This window comes from Geotrypetes seraphini, chromosome 2 (assembly GCF_902459505.1).
Source record: "Geotrypetes seraphini chromosome 2, aGeoSer1.1, whole genome shotgun sequence".
NCBI lineage: Eukaryota > Metazoa > Chordata > Amphibia > Gymnophiona > Dermophiidae > Geotrypetes > Geotrypetes seraphini.
In genome coordinates, this window is record NC_047085.1 from 398,994,435 (window position 1) to 399,016,180 (window position 21,746).

At 41.5% G+C, this 21,746-nt stretch overlaps 1 protein-coding gene across 10 annotated transcripts in view; it reads right to left on the reverse strand.

The window, feature by feature from the left end:
* Positions 1–21,746, reverse strand: part of LOC117354083 (ATP-dependent translocase ABCB1-like) — a 161,561-nt gene that overhangs the window by 101,939 nt on the left and 37,876 nt on the right. For all 10 annotated transcript variants that reach the window (XM_033930918.1, XM_033930916.1, XM_033930912.1 and 7 more), the window contains 2 exons: positions 20,127–20,187; positions 7,995–8,186 (listed from right to left, as the gene is read on the reverse strand). In XM_033930918.1, coding sequence (XP_033786809.1) covers positions 7,995–8,186; positions 20,127–20,187 — 253 coding nt within the window. The remainder of the gene's footprint in view (positions 1–7,994; positions 8,187–20,126; positions 20,188–21,746) is intronic.

The following is a 21,746-nucleotide window of genomic DNA, read 5'->3' on the forward strand; positions in this document are numbered from 1 at the left end:
ATCCACTTAACTGATTCCTTCAAAATTAGGTACCATTCTTTAGTTGCCTATATTGTTTTCCCCACTGAACCTTGTAACTACTTGAACCCTGTCAAGTTATTCTATCGATAAATCCAGATATCTTATACTTGTATTTCTATACCACAACATGTAATTTACTTAAATCGTTGTAATGTAATTCTCTCGGTAATGTCCTGATCTCTTTTAACTGTAATCCGTTTAGAACCGCAAGGCACAGGCGGAATAGAAATCACAAATGTAATGTAATGTAATGTAAAAATACCCCCAAAAAACCACATACACAGAGCAAGGAAAGACATGATGCTGTTGAGTTAGAGAACACTTTCAATCCTATGTGTTATAGAAGGTTGGGGCAAAATGTGTTTTGGGGGGCAGAACATGTGTGTGTCTATATCCGTGCCATGATATTTCAAAGCTTTCTCTTCCTGTATTTTTCCTAAGCAAAAAACAACCGACATCTCACAACATTACTGGCATCTCAGAAAGCATCTCAATCATTTTAGCTTTTATTGGAAATATTACATGTGTAATATTAATGGAGATATGAGCATGGTACATGAAGAAAATTATAGTACTACATTTTGTACATATAATAACTCTTGCAGGATCCTCACCAATACTGTATTCTCCTGCATTCTGGACATACCATCTGGTTGAACCATTGTCTTTTCTAGGATGCCTGCAAAGGTACTTGTTTGCCCTTTTACAAGGCAAGATACCCCTAGTGAGAACATGTGGTGGTTTCCTAGTAGATCAAAAAAATCACAAGAGGGCTATCCTCACTGAAATGTACATGTCCTTGAATGCTGAAGAAGTAATAAATTATTGAGTTTTTTTGAACATAATACAGTCAAACCTCAAGGATTGAACGACTTTATTGAATGGATCATCATCTAATTAATAGTTGTTCAAATCGCTCGTACTAGTTTATGACAGTAATTGTGTGACATGTCATCTCTCTCCCGAATGTACATGAGCGATATGAGACTCTGAAATGACTAAATTACATATTTAATGAGAGTTTATATATATATACATACATTTCAGCATGTTTAGCAGTATCTCAACACAAGTGAATAATTAATTTCATTTACTTTTGGTAACCACGCTTTCCTCATGCTGAGTGACTCTTGTGCGTCTTTTTACATAAAGTGCTATGTTCCCTCTGACATTTCCCCTCAGCTGGAAACAATAGACTTTCATCAGAGCAGCGGCGTCACGACTTAATGCTATCTACTTTAGATGAATTTAAGGTCTGAGGAAGGGGGTTTTTTTCTCCCCTGAACAAGCTGGGTCAAACTGGAATTGTTTTACATACGAAAAGAGTCATATAGACCACCACAAAATGGTGGTCTTCTCTGTGGAACTGAAGACACTTTTTTGTTTTTTTAACTAAAGTTCAGCTCTCATGATTTTTATTTATCTTGCATTTCCCAATATTTTTGGCTGATTTATCTGGGGGGCTTTTCTCACAAATATAATCTGTTGCTGTTGAATATTTAATTTGACTCACTTTTGTCACAGTTTAAACACATGCTTTCACATGCACACAAGTGAAATTCTATGATGGTATGCAGCCAAAATTGTGAGAAAGATTCTCAAGCTGGCCAACTCTGGCCTAGTAGAGCACTGAGGCTTTCCCCCTTTAGGGTGATTGCTTCTCAGAGCTCACTACCTCACACTGAGGATTCACATTATACTCAAAATTTATTGCTTCTTCAGCATTCAAGGCCATATGCATTCAGTGAGGATGGATATCCTGTATCATATTTCTGTGAGATTTCCTAGTAGTGTCATGTGGTGTTAGATGCCTCAACGAAATGTGTATATCAGCTCATGGGCTTTCTAATGTGTTGGTCTTCTGCAAAGATTCCCTTGACCCATGTGAATATGACAGAGCAAGAGATTTTACCCATCCCTCTGGCTGTTGTTCGATAGAGTGGAACAGCTGATTAACCCTCAATCTGATAGTACCAAGAAAGAAGCAGCCTCATTCAGAGAAGGAGAAGGAACCTTTTTATCTCTAAAGTGTGTACTCTGAAGGGAACTCGGGAGACCCATTGCCCTAAAAGACTAATTATTACTAAAGGGATTGCAGACAAAGAGAGATAGGGTTATCATATTTGTGGAGACAAAAAAAAAAAAAAAAAAGAGGACACATGATCCCCCCACCCCACCTACCTTTCAGCCATTTTCTTGGCCCCCTTTCCATCCTCTATACCAGGGGTAGGGAACTCCAGTCCTCGAGAGCTGTATTCCAGTCGGGTTTTCAGGATTTCCCCAATGAATGTGCATGAGATCTATTTGCATGCACTGCTTTCACTGCATATTCATTGGGGAAATTCTCGAGGACTGGAGTTCCCTACCCCTGCTCTATACATGCTTTTTTTGTTTTCTCTCTCTCCTTTTAACCCCCTCTCCTTTCTTTCTTTCTTTTTCCATCCCCACAAATCTTTCTCTCTTTCCAACCTCCTCTCCTGCTGTTCCTGTCTCTCCCTTCCCATCCAGCACTACCCTACTCCATGCTCTTTTCTCCAGCCTTCCCTACCCCCTTCTATGCTATTTCTCCAGGCCCCCTCCCCTACCTCCTCCAACTTCTGATGCCGCTTCCCCTCAACCTCCTGACTCCCCCACCTACCTCCTCTCTGGCAGCTGTAATTCAATATTCAGGCAGCCGGTAGCAGCAATGAGATGAGCCTGCTGCCACCTGTCTGTCTCAGAAGCTGCCTCTCTGCAGGCCTGCCTACATGGGAACAGGAAGTCGCTGAAGAGGCGGCTTCCGGGGCAGGCCTGTGGCAGCAGGCTCACCTCGTTGCTGACACCGGCTGCCTGAATATTGAATTACATCTGCCGGGGAGGAGTTAGATGGGAGAGTTGGGAGAGCCGGTTAAAAACTCAGACTTCCCATTTAAAAAAACAATCTGGCCACTGGACAGTCTTCTAAAAAGGAGGACATGTCCGGGTTTTCCCAGACATATGGTAACCCTAAGGACAGAGGAACAGCATGGGGGGCTTTACAGTATTTATGCAATGCTGTTCAAGCTCAGGACTGAAAAATTACTTCAGAACTGTAACTGTTTTGCAGTATAGAGAGCTGGAGCAATCCACTTCAATTTGAGTTCTTTGGGAGTGATTTCTATGCCAGTGCCAGGGTCCTGGAGAGAAATCCCTCCAACCTCCCCCCCCCCAAAGAGAACTTGCTCCATCAAAGAAGTATATGTGTATGTACTGAGAGCAATGTGGGGAGAGGACTGGGAAGAAATAAGAGTTCAGTGAAGGGGGGGGAAGAGGGAAGAGGCCCTGGGGATTCAAATCCAGAAGTGGACCACATCAAGATCAGGTCCCCCTTCCCCCTTTACTTATATAATTTAATTTTTGAAATGTTCACATTATACATTTTTTTATATATATTTACAGGGTTTATTTATTTATTCATTCAATTTTCTATACCATTCTCTCAGGGGAGCTCAGAACTGTTTACATGAATTTATTCAGGTACTCAAGCATTTTTGCGTCTGTCCCAGTGGGCTCACAATCTATCTAATGTACCTGGGCAATGGGGGGGATTAAGTGACTTGCCCAGGGTCACAAGGAGCAGTGTGGGTTTGAACCCACAACCTCAGGGTGCTGAGGCTGCACCATACTCTCCCACTAACGTGCATTTAAAAACCCTTTAATATGCATTTTTAGATGCATAAGAACATAAGAACTGCCATCTCCGGATCAGACCCATGGTCCATCGAGTCCGGCGATCCGCACACGCGGAGGCCCATATCCCTCTATGCCTCTCGTAAGGAGATGTGCATCTAATTTGCCTTTGAATCCCAGCACAGTGGATTCCTTAATAACCTCCTTTGGGAGAGCATTCCAGGCGTCTACCACTCGCTGTGTAAAGCGGAACTTCCTGGCATTTGTCCTGGACTTGTCCCCCCTTAGCTTCAAACCATGTCCTCTTGTCCGTGTCGCGTTGGACAATGTAAATAATTTATTTTCCTGCTCTATTTTATCGATGCCTTTCAGCATTTTGAAAGTCTCGATCATGTCCCCTCGCAGCCTCCTCTTCTCAAGGGAGAACAGTCCCAGTTTCTTGAGTCGTTCCTCATATTCCAAGTTCTCCATACCTCTTATCAGCTTCGTTGCTCGTCTCTGCACCCTCTCCAGCAGTTTTATATCCTTCTTTAGGTTGGGAGACCAATGTTGGACACAGTATTCCAAGTGCGGTCTGACCATTGCTCTATAAAGCGGCATTATGACTTTCTCCGATCTACTCGTGCCTAACATTCTGTTTGCTTTCTTTGCCGCTGCCGCGCATTGTGCCAACAGCTTCAGGGTCCTATCTATCAGTACACCCAGGTCATTTTCTTGTTCGCTCTTACCCAGAGTTGCGCCTGACATTCTATACTCGTGTTCCTTATTCTTACTACCTAAATGCATTACTTTGCATTTCTCCACGTTGAACTTCATCTGCCATTGCTCTGCCCATTTCTCTAACTGATACAAGTCGCTCTGGAGTTCCTCGCTATCCTCCTGCGATCTGATTGCCCGGCATAGCTTTGTGTCATCTGCAAACTTAATGATCTCACTGGATACTCCTTCTTCCAGGTCATTGATGTAAATATTAAATAGGATCGGCCCAAGAACCGAGCCCTGGGGCACACCACTAGTCACTTTCTCCCAGTCTGAGAACTTCCCATTTATGCCCACTCTCTGCTTTCTGTTTTCCAGCCATTTGCCTATCCACCTGTGTATATCTCCCTCTATTCCATGGCTTTGTAGTTTCCTGAGAAGTCTTTCATGTGGAACTTTGTCGAACGCCTTCTGGAAGTCCAAATATATTATGTCCACCGGCATTCCACTATCAATTTGCTTGTTCACGGTCTCAAAAAATTGAAGTAAATTCGTTAAACATGATTTCCCTTTCCTGAACCCATGTTGACTGGGTTTCATCAAGTCGTGTGTATCTAGGTGCCGGACTATGCTATCCTTGATCAGTGCTTCAACCATCTTTCCAGGGACAGATGTAAGGCTCACAGGTCTGTAGTTGCCCGGTTCCCCTCTCGATCCTTTTTTGAAAATTGGCGTGACGTTCGCTATCTTCCAGTCTTCTGGTATCTGTCCAGTTCTGATTGTCAGATTGGCAAGTTTTTGCAATAGCTCTCCAATTTCAACCTTCAATTCCTTTAAAACTCTCGGGTGAATTCCATCCGGTCCAGGGGATTTGTCACTTTTAAGTTTGTCGATCTGGTAGTATATCTGGTCCAACTCCACTTCAACTGTGGTGAGGCTGTCTTCTATTACTCCACTAAACACTTTCACTGCTTCTGGTATTTTTGCGGTATCCTCCTCCGTAAAGACGGACGCAAAGAAGGAATTTAGTTTGTCTGCAATTTGTTTATCCTCTTTGATGTACCCTTTTCTTCCCTGGTCGTCCAGGGGTCCCACCGCCTCTTTTGTGGGTTTTTTCCCTTTCACGTATCTAAAGAAGGGTTTGAAGTTTTTGGCCTCTTGCGCTATTTTTTCCTCATAGTCCTTTTTGGCATCTCTCACCGCCTTGTGACATTTCTTCTGATCATCTTTATGTTTTTTCCATGCTTCGGTTGTTTTCATGTGTTTCCATTTTTTGAAAGAGTCCTTCTTTTCTTTTATGGCTTCCCTCACCTTTCTGGTAAGCCATGCCGGTTCTCCCTTACCTTTTGTTCTCCCCTCTTTGGAGATCCTCGGAATGTGGAGATTTTGTGCTTCTGTGATAGTATTTTTCAGTAGGGACCATGCCTGGTCTACCGTTTCAAGTTTGTCCACCTTTTTCTTGAGTCGTTTTTTCACCATGGCTCTCATGTGATCGTATTTGCCCTTTTTAAAGTTTAAGGTTTTGGTTAAGGCTTTGGCATGTTTTCTATTCCCGATGTCAAGCTTAAAGCTGATCACATTGTGATCGCTCGTCCCCAGCGGTACCGTAACTTCTACTTCTTTTGTCGGACCCGTGAGGCCATTTAGTACCAAGTCCAGGGTGGCGTTGCCTCTTGTCGGCTCTTTTACCATTTGTTCCAGGAAGCAATCCCCTAGCGCCTCCAGGAACTTGGCCTCCTTGCCGCAGTTGGCGGTTCCTAGTTTCCAGTCTATCCTCGGGAAATTGAAGTCTCCCAATATTATTACATTGCCCGTCTTGCATTCTTGTTTGATTTCCTCTATCATTTCTGAGTCAGTTTCCTCCGCCTGTCCTGGGGGACGATAGTAAAGGCCAATTTTTGTGTCTGCGCTGTTTTGGCCAAGAATCTTGATCCAGAGGGACTCTAGCTTCTCTTTCATTTCCGTCGTAGCCACTTCAACAGATTCTACTCCTTCCTGAACATATAGGGCAATACCTCCACCTTTCTGCCCTACTCGATCTCTTCTATATAGTTTGTATCCCTGTAGCACTGTGTCCCATTTGTTTTCTTCATTCCACCATGTTTCTGTTATGCAAATGATTTCCAACTTATCATGTCTTGCTATTGTCTCTAGTTCCCCCATTTTGTTTCCTAGACTTCTAGCATTCGTATACATACATTTGAGTTCTCTTCGTGTTACCTTTTTGGACTTCCTACTCTTTACTGTCTCTACTGTTTCTTTCACGGTTTCCTTAACCGCTCCAGTGTTGTCTCCCTTGTTTGGTGTACGGTCATCCCCTCCTGTGTCTGAGTTGTCCCTTCCTGCCTTGTCTTCCTTATTTGCTGTGAGGTCGTACCCTCCTGTGTATGAGTAGTAGCCCATGGTTTCTTCATCGGGGCATCCTGTCGTCCGTGCCATCGACTGGTGGTCGACTGTCGGCTTTCCCCTATTTGTTAGTTTAAAGCCTTCTCGATGGCCTTCTTCATGTTGCCTGCCAATACTCTTGCTCCTTCCTTGTTGAGGTGTAGTCCATCCTTTCTGTAGTACTTGCTTTTTCCCCAGAATGCCGTCCAGTTGCGCACGAAGTCAAAGCTTTCTTCTTCGCACCATCGTCTCATCCAGGCGTTAATAGCTTGCAATTCCCCTTGTCTCTTTCCATCCGCTCTTGGTACTGGGAGGATCTCGGAGAAGGCCACCTTCACCTCCCTGATCTTCAGTTGTCTTCCAAGTGAGCGGAGCTAGCCCTTCATCTCTTCCCTGTCATGCACTTTAGTTACTGCAGTATTCACTCAGCTGTGTAACTCACAACTGCATTTTACAGATATCTGCAGTAAGGATTGCTCCTGCATTGCAGAAAATACATTGCCAGTCTTGGTGATATTCACATTATTGACCATTTGATGTAAGAACAGGACTGAAGGCTTGTCTCCAAATCTTCCTTGCACAGAAACAACCCCAGCCTGCTTTATATCCTGCTTTCAAAAGAGCACACATCTGCAGGCCTTCCTTTTTTAACAAGTGCAATTTTGTAAAGCCACCTCCAGCAAAATGAAAAAAATAAAAAACAAAAAAACTTGCACATACCTTCGCCTATCCCTGTACAATTGAAGACATATTTATTTGTCAAAGCTTTTTAATAGCCGGGTAATGCTAGAACTGTTTTTAGAGCTCTGTAAAGAGCAAATTTTTATTAGTGTATGCTGCTTTTAGCAGATTTCTTTAGGACTGGTGGAGAGGCGTCTGGAGATCATGTTTGTATGTTTTTGAATATGTATGTTTATACTGTAATTCGCTTAGGCATTAAGCAGAGAAGACATTTTTAAAATAAAACACCTAGTTGGTAATGGGACAGGATTAATCCCTAGTTACTGTTGCTTTGCTGGCTCCATAATGCAACTAACTGGCCTGAGGCTTTTATTCACAAAAGAGTAAAATACAGTTTTAATTTCAAAGTCAGTTCAATATTCATGTGGTTCATACACACCCAGGTTTCTGTTCATGTGGTCCACTGCTGAAAAGAAACTTGGATAACCCTGTTTCTATCAGCATAAGAATTGTTTAGATTTTGATCACAGTAGCAGGTCAATTGTTAATAACATTCTTACTCTGTCAATCTGGTGTTCAGAGTTCCAATCTGGTTTGTGTCAAACCAGGTCATCTCCTGGTGGAGGACTGCATAAAAAAAGTTGTGGCGAATTCTTTGCGTTTGTCTTGTAGCAGCGAGCAGAAACGTCCAGACTTGTATTGTACTTAATACCAATACGGCAAAACCAATTCCAACAAAGTAGTATGCAAACCTATTTCACAGGACAAAAACAAAAAAGTAGGTTTTATGTAAATCAATGGCATGACAGAAAAATAGATGAGAAATGCAGCGATTTGTTATAATTTATTGCTTCGAAATTCTACACATGGAAAAAAATAGGACTATTTTGCTTTATACAGTTGAGAACATGATGATATGCTGCACTTTAGAAGATAAACACTAGTGAAAATAAGGTGATGTAAGACTTCATGCTTTTGGGTAGGGTATCGCTGGACACATTAAGATGTACTACATTATAGGAACTTTGTCAGGCTTATCATGGAATGAGATTAAGCCGCTTATAACTCATCTGTAACAGTGAGGGCCTTTTGGAGACTACCAGTGCAATTCGATAACAGGGTACCAAAAAGGAGCCTATTCTATTGGGAAACATAGGTACCCACTTTTGTTTATAGAACACTAGCTTAACCAGTTATATAGGGCTCAGTTCACTCAAGGGTGTCAAAATTTGGGCTTGGTCGTTAGTGCCAATTCTAAAATGGCAATACTGTGTGTAGTTGTCATTATAGAATGCTAGCGTTAAGTTCGTATGAGCGCTTATACTAACTGGTACACATTAATATGAATAATTGATTCTTATCACATTATTGATATTTAATTGTTCATTGAGCAATTAAGTTACCCACACATCTCAGGGGCATCATATACAAAGGTGGTTTGAAAAGTTTGGTTAAAAAAAAAAAAAAAAGCACGTTAAATAACAGTCTCCATCAAGGGTTACACACAGTCCAACAAGTTTCCAGTTTTCGAGAGTTACACACAGTCCAACAAGTTTCCAGTTTTTTTTCAAAAGCTATTTTTCCTACAATATGAAAGAAACTGTAAACTTGCTGGACAAAGTGTGTAACCCTCGATGGAGACTACGTTATTTAACTTGCCTTTTTACCAAACTTTTCAAACCATCCTCATACATCATCTGGGGGAATATATCCTGCCTGAAAAGCTTAGTCTAAGCCAGGGCCTTGGGGTCCACAAGGCAGACCAGGTTTTCAGGAAATTCACAATGAAATACATGAGAGAGATTTGCCTACCAAGCCGGCAGTGCATACAAATCTCTCTCATGCATATTCAGTGTGGATTTCCTGAAAACTTGGCCTGCCTGTAAGACCTTGAGGACCAGAATTGAATAGCCCTGGTCAAAATGGTCTTTTGAGGCAATATGAGAACATGATTTGCCCAAAGTCGCAAGAAGTGTATGTGGCAAATCCAAGATTTGAACCCTAGCTGTACTGGGTCTTAGCTTGTTCTAGCCACTAGGCCACCTCATAAAGGTAATGAGGGATATTTCAGTTTGAGACATCTAGGAGTAGGTGGGGGGGGGGGGAAGGGAGAGAACACAGCCACGGCCAGCTACTGTACTGTAGATAGAGAAAGGTTAGAACTAAAGGAAGAACTAGATTCCATAATCTCAGGGATTCCCTACTGAAAGAAAAGGAATGGATAAAATAACCTGGGAGCAGGGATGTTGACTGCTCAGCCAGAGTCATGCCAAGGAAAAAGTCTGAATTTGAAGAGTGCACAGGCATGGAGAATTGCTATCCATATTTCTCAAGAGATGAGCTCTCTTTCTTTGGAGTAAGGGACTAAACCCCCCCCCCCCCTCATTCTTTAGCAGGGCGCCTAAATTTGACCACATGTATGCTGAATTTCATAGAACACTAGCACTTGCGCAGATAAATGCACACAGGCCCATATTCTATAAACAGCGCCTACTGGCACCTAAGCTAAGTGAAAACTGATTTTCATAACCTAACACAACTTTTTATTTATATACCGAAAAAGCCTTTCAGTTCTAAGCAGTTTACAAGAGAGGTAAGGCTCAGAAGAGTCAGCAAACTACAACATAAATTGGCAGGCAGATAACAGAGGAATTTACAATGTAATAATAAAACAGATCTTTACAGAGAGAAGAAATTTTCAAAGCGGTAGAGGTGACCAATGTCAGTGAGCTACAACTTAGAATGGAAGGAGCGATAATAATGGAGAACATATCCTAGGAGACCTAAGGTGGATTGCTGAATTTCGAGGTGTGTTTGTAGGAGCTTTCTAAAAAGTGCATGTATGAGGTTGATGCTCTGACCAGTTGGTTCCATTCAGAGTCTCTGGAGGCGGCTTGGGATTTGAACCCTAACTTCTTTGGTTCTCAACTCACTGTTCTAAACACTAGTTATTCCTCCACTTCATATGCAGCCAATTAGGTTTTCCGGATAACCAGCGTATGCAACTCTTTATCTCATACAGATTCACTTTGGACACATCCATCAGTGGTTGGGTGTGTCCTAAGGACTGAGCTGAGAACCATTCTTCTCTACAGTATTTACAACTGAAGCTCACCAATAGTGCCCTACATAACACAGGGTAATGCCAGAGATAAGGGATGGCAGGATTTGAGTGCACAGAGCAGAGCCATCAGACTTATATCCCCATACACACCATTACGCACATACAAATACAAAACCAGCACTGGAAGTGGGCCTCTGTAGGCGCTTTAAAGCAACTAATACCACTGTACACATGGCTAATTCTGGAAGTGGCGTTAGGAGTCATAAAAGCGCCTACAACAGCGCGATTCACATCAAAGGTAGGCAGAGGAAAAATAAGCCTTGAAAACACTGGGCTTTTGATAGCGTCCCACACCGCAGGTTATTGAGCAAGATTACTTCGATGGGATTAGGTGTAACATTAACTGCATGGGTTAAAGACTGGCTTAGAGGTAGACTTCAGAGTGTGGTGGTGAACGGTACCCTCTCCGAAATTTCGGAGGTGATCAGTGGGGTGCCGCAGGGCTCGGTCTTGGCCCGATCCTATTTAACATCTTCGTAAGCGATCTGGTTCAGGAGCTTCGAGGTAAAATTACATTATTCGCCGATAACGCCAAACTATGCAACATAGTGGGCAATAGCACAGTGCCAGACAGTATGACGCAGGACCTACTCTTACTGGAACATTGGTCCACGACTTGGCAATTAAGTTTCAATGCCAAAAAGTGTAAGGTCATGCACCTTGGCAGCAGAAATCCATGCAGATCTTACACCCTAAATGGTGAGACCTTAGCAAGGACTACAGCAGAACAAGACTTGGGGGTAATCATTAGTGAAGACACGGAAGACGGCCAATCAAGTGGAGAAAGCTTCATCCAAGGCTAGACAAATGATGGGTTGTATCCGTAGACGTTTCGTCAGCCGAAAGCCGGAAGTCATTATGCCATTGTACAGATCCATGGTGAGATCTCATCTGGAATATTGTGTACAATTCTGGAGGCAACATTACCAAAAAAGATGTGCTGAGAGTTGAGTCAGTTCAGCGAATGGCCACCAGGATGGTCTCGGGACTCAAGGATCTCCCGTATGAGAAACGGCTGGGTAAGTTGCAGCTATACTCACTCGAGGAGCGCAGAAAGAGGGGAAGACATGATTGAGACGTTCAAATATGTCACGGGCAATATCGAGGTGGAAGATGATATCTTTTTTCTTAAAGGACTCACGGCAACAAGAGGGCATCTGTTGAGAATCAGGGGTGGGAAACTTCATGGCGACACCAGGAAGTATTTCTTCACTGAAAGGGTGGTTGATCATTGGAATGATCTTCCACTGCAGGTAATCGAGGCCAGCAGTGTGCCAGATTTTAAGAAAAAATGGGATAAGCATGTGGGATCTCTTCATGGAAGAAATTAGGGTGGGTGGGTCATTAGAGTGGGCAGACTTGGTGGGCCATGGCCCTTTTCTGCCGTCATTTTCTATGTTTCTATATTTTTCTATGTTTCTACAATTCAGCACTTACGTTTGCCGGAGGCTCGGTTCTCTAAATGGCACCGTTGCACAATTGACGTGCAATCAGCAGCTTCCCACAACTGTGCCATTTAAAGAATCTGGGCCATAAGTGCTAGCAGAGTGCTCGGCTGTATTCTATGAAGCATGCATACAAATGCCTTGTAGCCACATTTCTTGTTTGGAATTTTGTAGTCTCAAGAAACTTTGGTTGAGAAATGATCCATGAAAACCAAACTCTGTCCTTGGTATCCCCCACATTAAATTTCTGATAAGCAGGAGTGCTATAGGTGGGAGAGAGCCTGGAGCAAGTCAGGTAATAACATGGATAAGGCTGTATAAAAAAAATGCAACATCTATGGCTAAGAAATAATATTACGCTGACTTGGTTGTTACTAGTTTTCTGACCAGAGGATGTCTTAAAATTGGTCAAGGTTCTTATAACCATTTCTGGTTCTTCAGGTCTTTTGGATCAAAATGATTTTGCTTCATATTTGTCTGATATAGCTAATCAACTCAGATGTTCACTGCGAGGGATAAATTGTTCACCTGTTTCTTGCAGAGGACCAAGGTGTTCCCATTGATATACTATAATCTGAATTTGATCAAAATGATCTTGCTTCATATTTGTCTGATATAGCTAATCAACTCAGATGTTCGCTGCGAGGGGTAAATTGTTCACCTGTTTCTTGCAGAGTACCAAGGTGTTCCCGTTGATATACTATAATCTGAATTTGATCAGATTACATTGGCAGAAATCAGTTTGCTGTTGCAGAGGTGTTCCAAGTCAACCTATATCATAGACACTTGCCCAGCCATTCTTTTGAGGAATCCCACACCCACTAGGATTTTTACATTGGTCCGTTTTGTAGCGTGATCGTTTAATGGCTAGGACAGTGAACTGAAAACCTGAACATGTGGCTTCAGTTTCTACTGTGGCTCCTTGTGATCCTAGACAAGTCATTTAACTATACATTGCCACAGGTACAAAAACTTGATTGTGGGCCAACTAGGGACAGCTGGATAGCCTACTACAGGGAGGGAGGTGGGCTGGGCCAGGCCCGGCCAGGTGGCGTTTGCGATGGTAGGAGGGAGATAGCATCCTTCCTGCCTTATGTTTGGCAGGGGCATCAGTGAAGGGGGGGGGCAGGTTAAAACCACAGGCTGGCAATTATATAGAATATATAAAAAAGGAATAATTCCTTTTTTATGTATTCAGTAAAAATTGCCAGCCCGTGGTTTTAAAGGGCAGAAGAGGGTAGGAGACTCGGCCAGAGAGATGAGCTCTCTTTCTTTGGAGCAAGGGACTAACCCCCCCCCCCCTCATTCTTCAGCAGGGCACCTAAATTTGGTCACCACATGTATACTGAATTTCATAGAACACTAGCACTTGTACAGTGTTCCCGCTAAGCTGCGCTGGCGTGCGCTGGCGCACAAAATATTAGGTCGCAGCGCACAAGTTTCTCGTCACAGCGCAGGACCGGCAAGATTGACTCATTTGAACTTCTGCAAGATCAGCATCGGAAGCGTGCGCTGGGCCGGAGAGATCTTGGGGAGCCTCCGACAGTGGCTTTCTCCCCTCTCTGCAGCTCTCCTTTACTTCCCAGCGCAGCGATTCACGAAGGCAGCCTCGGGGCTTTTGCTGAGTCGCGGCTGCCTCTGATGATGCAACTTCCTCTTTCCTCAGAGGCGGCGCGACACAACAAAGGACCCGAGGCTGCCTTCGTGAATCGCTGCGCTGGGAAGTAAGAAGAGCTGCTGGGAGGGGAGAAAACCACTATCAGTCTGGGAAGCTGCTGGGCAGGGGAAAAAAGGGACAGCTGCTACTGGAAAGGGAGAAGGAGAGATGCTTCTGGGAGGGGAGGAGGGAAAGGAATCTGGGAAGCTGCTGGGCCAGGAAAAAAAAGGGACAGCTGCTACTGGAGAGGGAGAAGGAGAAGGAGAGATGCATCTGGGAGGGGAGGAGGGAAAGGAATCTGGGAAGCTGCTGGGCCAGGAAAAAAAAGGACAGCTGCTACTGGAGAGGGAGAAGAAGGAGAGATGCTTCTGGGAGGGGAGGAGGGAAAGGAATCTGGGAAGCTGCTGGGCTAGGAAAAAAAGGGACAGCTGCTACTGGAGAGGGAGAAGAAGGAGAGATGCTTCTGGGAGGGGAGGAGGGAAAGGAATCTGGGAAGCTGCTGGGCTAGGAAAAAAAGGGACAGCTGCTACTGGAGAGGGAGAAGGAGACGGAGAGATGCTTCTGGGAGGGGAGGAGGGAAAGGAATCTGGGAAGCTGCTGGGCCAGGAAAAAAAAGGACAGCTGCTACTGGAGAGGGAGAAGAAGGAGAGATGCTTCTGGGAGGGGAGGAGGGAAAGGAATCTGGGAAGCTGCTGGGCAAGGAAAAAAAGGGACAGCTGCTACTGGATAAGGAGAAGAAGGAGAGATGCTTCTGGGAGGGGAGGAGGGAAAGGAATCTGGGAAGCTGCTGGGCTAGGAAAAAAAGGGACAGCTGCTACTGGAGAGGGAGAAGGAGACGGAGAGATGCTTCTGGGAGGGGAGGAGGGAAAGGAATCTGGGAAGCTGCTGGGCAAGGAAAAAAAAGGGACAGCTGCTACTGGAGAGGGAGACGGAGAGATGCTGCTGGGAGGGGAGGAAGGGAAGAGAGTTACTGCTGGACAGGAGGCTGGGAGAAAGAAAGAAAGGGGGCAGGCAGGGAAACAGAAGGAAAGAAGAGAAACAGAAAAAAAGAAAGAAAGGTCAGGGAGAGAGGAAGAAAAAGTTGGGGGAGGGAATGAGGTGTGGAGGAGAGAAAGCATACAGGCTGATAGAAGGGAAGAAAGATTGGATGCACAGTCAGAAGAAGAAAGTGCAACCAGAAATCACCAGACAAGGTAGGAAAAATGATTTTATTTTAAATTTAGCAAAGTGGAGGCAGTATTACCACAGTTTTCAAAGGAATTTGCCCAAATAACTTAATAGTTAACTGGGTAAATTCCCAGAGATGAAAACTTCCCTTCACTTACTATGCACAGTTCTGAATTTATATCTGCTGTCTATATTTTACAATATGGTCCCCTTTTACTAAACCGCAATAGTGGTTTTTAGCGCAGGGAGCCTATGAGCGTCAAGAGCAGTGCTGGGCATTCAGCGCAGCTCCCTGCGCTAAAAACTGCTATTGTGGTTTAATAAAAAGGATGGAGGGTATATTTGTCTATTTTTGTATGCTATAAAAACCAAATACAGAGAGAGACTGAGAGCTGTTGACGAAGAGCTACGTGTGTGTCTTTCTTCCATTCCAGCCAGAATATCAGCTTTGTGTTCAGCCAAACAGGCCCAGGTTTCGCACTGAATAAAGTATTTTATAATTTTTATAATTTTTATTTCATAATAAAGTAATTATAAAATACTTTCTTTGTGTTTATTTGATTCCTATTCAAGAGAATTACTTTATATATAGTCAATATAGGCAGAGAGTTAAATTTTTTAACATTTTCTAATGGTGGTGTGCCTCGTGATTTTTTTCATGAAACAAGTGTGCCTTTGCCCAAAAAAGGTTGAAAAACACTGGTCTAGAAATTGAAAGCATCAAACGTATTGTCTTCTGGACTGTTTTTAATTTACAGTTTACACATATGGATGTAACAGACATAACTACATTTGTTGTAAAACATTTATTAAGATATCATTTCATCCCTACAATTTCTGTGTTCTTAAAAATATTATTTAACGTTATTTAATTTAGCGTGTAGGCCTAAAATTCCTTTGAATTCCTCGTCCTCATGTATCAGCAACTTTGACAACATATTTATTTGGCTCATAACTTGCTGGCGCCCGATATTTTTAGCTCACAGTGAAAAAAGTTTGCTCACAACACCCCCCCCGCTTAGAGGGAACACTGCTAAGTTGTGCAGATAAATGCACACTTATGCACATAGGCCCATATTCTATAAACAGCGCCTACTGGCACCTAAGCTAAGTGAAAACTGATTTTCATAACCTAACACAACTTTTTATTTATATACCGCAAAAGCCTTTCAGTTCTAAGCAGTTTACAAGAGAGGTAAGGCTCAGAAGAGTCAGCAAACTACAACATAAATTGGCAGGCAGATAACAAGAGGAATTTACAATGTGATAATAAAACAGATCTTTACAGAGAGAAGAAATTTTCAAAGCGGTAGAGGTGACCAATGTCAGTGAGCTACAACTTAGAATGGAAGGAGCGATAATAATGGAGAACATATCTTAAAAGACCTAGGGTGGATTGCTGAATTTCGAGGTGTGTTTGTAGAAGCTTTCTAAAGTGCATGTATGAGGTTGATGCTCTGACCAATTGGTTTCATTCAGAGTCTCTGGGGACTGCTTGAGATTTAAACCCTAAATTCTTTGGTTCTCAACTCACTGTTCTAAACACTAGTTATTCCTCCACTTCATATGCAGCCAATTAGGTTTTCCGGATAACCAGCGGATAACTGCTGAAGACCAGTCGCTTCTTTTCTGATCGGCAAGCCCAATCGGTGTTAGCTCCTTGTCTAAGCCTCATTTATTCAAGGAGAGACACAATCTTCTCCGTCAAGGCTCCTCAAATCTGGAATTCGCTCCCAATTAATATAAGGGAAGAAAAATTACTTAGTAAGTTTAATAGTCTCCTGAAAAGCTGGCTTTTTAAGGATGCTTTTAATTGAGTTATTTAAATTTTATAAATTCAGGATACTTTTTAGCGGACTAATAATGATGTTAAGTGAAAATTGAGCGGGTAACCTTTTCCCCATCCTATTGTTTCATTACCTATTCCCTTTTCATTTGTTTATAAATTATATTTAATCCTTTTTTTTCTTTTTACCTTCTGTGTTTGGTTGGTCAAAAGTTGTATTAACTGTCTGGTTTGATCAATGTGTTTTTCTTTTTCCCCAATTTTATAGTTGTTTGTAAATCGCATCGGATTATTTTTTTTGCAATCAAATCAAATTTTTAAATAAACATGAAACTTTAGTGAATCACTGCTCTCCCAATTTTGCATGCCATTTCCCTCATTTGCATGCACAGATCGAGAGGGGATCACTAAACACTTTAGTGAATTGGGCCGGAGCAAAATCAGGTCGCAAAGGGCTCGCAAACCAATCGGTACTGTAGAGGTGTTTCCTTATTTGCACCTGAAGGTTAGGCCTCTCTGACATCAAGCCTGAACCATTGTTTGCAAGAAATCTTTCCAGCATGAACCTTGCAAGAAGAGAACCTTGCTGTTTCTGCCTGATGCATTCTGGGTATGTACCAGAATGGTATTCTAGTCAAGGACATCCATGTATGCCTTCATGCTTAGACTGTGTGAATCTTGGGGGAGTTATACTCCTATGCTGTGCTTATCTCGAATGGCGCCTGTGTCTCCCAGCCTGTATGAGACTTTATACAGAAAGGCTATTCATGTAAGTTCTGTTTCTGGATTGGTCCGAGAAAGTCCTCTGACGTGATCCAAGTGAAAAGGTGCTAATTAGAATTAGTCTGTGTTTTAGGTGTGGGTGAACTCACATCTCATCACATGTGTTCTGCACGCATCTCTTTTAAAATAATTAAGACCTGAACAGTTACCTCATGTGACTCTCTGCCTGAGAGAGAGTGGATCGGACCTGAAACAGATCTGAATTCCATCACCTCAAGGAAACTTTTGCTGCCGATAAATTACAGCTTTACCAGTGGCTGACGAACACTTGTTCCTGTAACCAAAGGATTTCTACATCTGCTAAGCTGAGGAGACATTTTTCCATTTCACCTAATTTTGTGCTGAGGTCTAATTGAATGGTGAGGATACGGAATTTTATTATCTTTAAGCTGGGGTCAGATAAGTGCATCCAATTGTGATAAAGGATAAGGCTTGTAAAGCTACCCTCGGTGATAATCTGTAATAGTTTGCTGCTAATCAGGAATAATTATTATTTATAAAGAATTGTTTAGTGTGTGTAAGAAGTAATTTTACTTAGTTATCTAGCAAGTGTGTTGTGATTTATGTACTGAGTTTCATATATGTAATCGGATATTTTGTGAACAATATTTAGATATTGCTGCTGGCTTGTGAATTATATTTTTCTATTTTCATAATAAAAGTATTTCTCATTAGCCTGGGTCTTGTGTCGTATAAATAGACAAAGAAATTTGGACCTGGCAGAGATATTAGGGTATTCCCTAGAAAAACTAACAGGCATGTAACTTGTTTATGTAACTGATTAGTCTACCGTAAATCTTTCTACAGTACACTATCGGCTTGCTTAGTGAATCTAGCCCTAAGTGTTTTTTAAAGATATTTTGTTTAACCAGATCAGTTAACAAGGATGTTTACACAAATACAAGAATAAATACTATATTATTGTTCTGATTAAATAAAACTATTTAAATTGCTATTAAAGGTAAAGATTATTTTTCTCCTTTCAATAAAGTACAGCAGAAAAGTTGTTCAAATATGAATGCTTAACTTATTAAACCAGAGAAAAATAATAATTATGAAATTATTGCAAGGTGAACTATGTATTTTTAATAGTATATATATATATATATATATATATATATATATAAATCACTGATTTGGTTACAACTATAAAACTAATCTGAAAGTTATTTTTCAAGTTTCAAGTTTTATTTATATTTGATTAATCGCTTAATTAAAATTGTTTCTAAGCGAATTACAATATATAAAAGTGACATATAATTAAACATAATACTAAAATAAGAACTAACATATAAGATACTATAAAACTAGCAATTTATACAATGAATACAATTTTTAAAAAAAAGGGAGGATTCAGATAATTAAGCCTTCATCTGGTTATAAATATTAAGATTATACCAGCAAGAATGAAGCGTCCACAAAGCCTGTTTATGAGTGTTGTTGGTATTATTAACAACATCTTTGTCAATGCATGTTTGACCCCTGAGGCAGGCGTACAATACCCTAAATTTAAAAGCAATATGCAAACATGATAGCTATTGTAGTGACATACCTTTAGGTACAGTTCATTTTTATCTGTTCCTAGAGGGCCCACAACAACTTATAAAGGAATAAAAGGTGAGATCTGTATCTGGGTCCCATTGTATAAAAGTCCACTTCACTGACTACTAGAACACACACACCTTACCCCTCTGTTCTGGAGGGATCCGTGTGGCCATTTTTGTGCCTGTTTTTTTGATGTTCATATTTTGGTCATTTCATTTTGGAACATGGCTAATCATTTTGGACCTTTTCAAAGAACATCCTTTGCACATATTGTCAAACAGGAAATCCCAACATTTTTCCTCTGTTTGAAAATGACCGAGACGGACGGGTTTTTATTTTGGATGTTATGAACAGGATGTTATGTCCCAATTCCAACTTAAAAAACAGGGAGGAATGGAGGGAAGTATAGTACAAAGATTCAAAATATCACTCCAAAACAAAAAGCACCACACAAGCCATGAAAGCTAGCTTATTACTTAAGCGAAAGAAAAGCCTCAGACAAACGGAGAGGTGTACCCACACTCTTCCACCAAAGCGTCATAGGCAAAAAACTTTCGCACAAGTTTAAAGTTAACAGGTGGGAGCAAAAAATAGCCAAGAATGATTAATGGTAAAAACCACCAAACCTGGCCTGTTTGTGTTCAGTGGTTTTTACCATTAATCATTCTTGGCTATTTTTGGCTCCCAACTGCTAACTTTAAATTTGTGCGAAAGTTTTTGCCTATGACGCTTTGGTGGAAGAGTGTGGGTACACCTCTCCATTTGTCTGAGGCTTTTCTTTCGCTTAAGTAATAAGCTAGCTTTCTTGGCTTGCGTGGTGCTTTTGTTTTGGAGTGATATTTTTGAATCCAATTCCAACTTAGACATTCTTTAAAAAAATGCCTCTCCATAGATAATTGTCCAGTAACTTAGATTTTATTCTTTCTGAGAATGAACAAGAGGTGTTTTCATAGCACATTCCCAATGTAAGCCAACAATGAAATAGATTCCTACATCTAAACATAATAGTCAGGATATGAGCTCCTCCCCACCCTCATCCCCAAACACATACACATCTTTGTTCTTATTAAGGGGTAAAGGAAAAAAACCAACTTGAAAGAGCAGCAAAGAGACTCTGGAGCTTTAATGATAGAAAGGATAATTCTGATACTAAAGAACATGAAAATAAAAAGCAAAAATCCTTACCTTGTCATTTGACCTTCTATGTCCATATGTGGAATTCCGACACATTCAGACGACATGTTGGCTACAAAATGAAATAGGAATAGTTTAACAATGACAAAGAAAAAAAAATTTTTTAATCCTTTTCTGTGTATAAAAATATGCTGTTTGTGTAGAAACAGACATTTACGAATTACAAGGCCAATACCCACTTAATTTATTTATTCATTTTGATTTATTTTCCTGTCCTCCCAGAAAGCTCAGGGCAAGTAACAGAAGAATAAACACAGATTCTGAGAACAAGCTTACAGAAAAACTGGGAGGGTAACAGAATAATAGGGGGACCTAACTATTAAAGGCTAACAATTTATCATCAAGAAACAAAGGCGTAGAGGGTCATAATCAAAAGATATGTCTAAATACGTTTTGGGCCCAAGTCACCAGTCGCCCAAAGTCAATGGAAAAAGTCCATTTTCAAAATTTACATCCAAAATATTTTTTTTCTCCCAAAAATCATCTAACTGTACGTCCAGCCGTCTGATTGTCCAGACCGCTAAGTCGTCTATATTTATACCCCATTTTTGTCCAAAATTTCATCCAAGTCAAAAACGCCTAGTAAAAGACCTTTGGCGTGGACGGGGTCAGCAAAGTGATGGACTGAATACCCAAACACTGCACCAGAGTAGTGGGGTACCTTACAGAGCACTGCTGTGAACTTCACAAAAAGGGTGCCACATACACATCTCACCATAACAATCTTATAGGTCATGGTGAGCCCCCAAAACACCCCAGAATCTACTAGACCCACCTGTCTACCACCTCAATAGCCCTTATGGCTGCAGGTGCCACTTATATGGCAGTACATAGGGGTTTTGGGGGGTACACATGTTTCAGTGTAGAGTGGATTATTTTTCACACGCATTGCACTTTTTTGTTGCACTAGTTAATCACTTCTCATGTGGAGAGAGCCCAGGGATGTTCCGCAGTTAACACTCTTTTGGGTGTAACCTCGCGACAGCTACACTCTGGATTTTCCAGCGGTGGCTGTGTGACTGAGGGCTCTCCTGCTTTAATTAATATTTATTAATCTTGGTTATTATTATTTTTTCAAGTTTCAGTTGGTCTTTGTCTCTTTCCCCTAATCATTTTCTAGTCTTGGGGTTTGGGAGGTTTTTTTCCTATTTCATCCCAGGACAAGCAGGCAGCATATTCCTTACATGTGGGTGACCTCCAAGCTAACTATAATGGGATGGAGGGAGAGTTGGCAATTCAGGAGAATAGATTTTGCAAAACAGATTGGCCGAAATGGCCATCACATCTGGAGAAAGCATCCAGACAGTAATGCGAGGTGAACGTATGAACAGAGGACAGGATGTTTTCTGAGTGCCTTCCCTTTATATATTTGTGTGCAGGGGCAACTTTAAACCACTAACTTGAATGCATAAAACCATAATTCTACAGGCCAAGACGAGATACCACAAATGTTTATTTTTAAACATTTGTAGATTTAAAAAAAAAACAAAAAAAAAACCCCACAACCCCACAAACAATTCCCTTTGATGCAGTTCATGTTTAGATTAAGCTCTAATTCATGAGGTACTTTCTCATAGAGATAAAAAGCTGTCATGAATCTGGCCCCATATG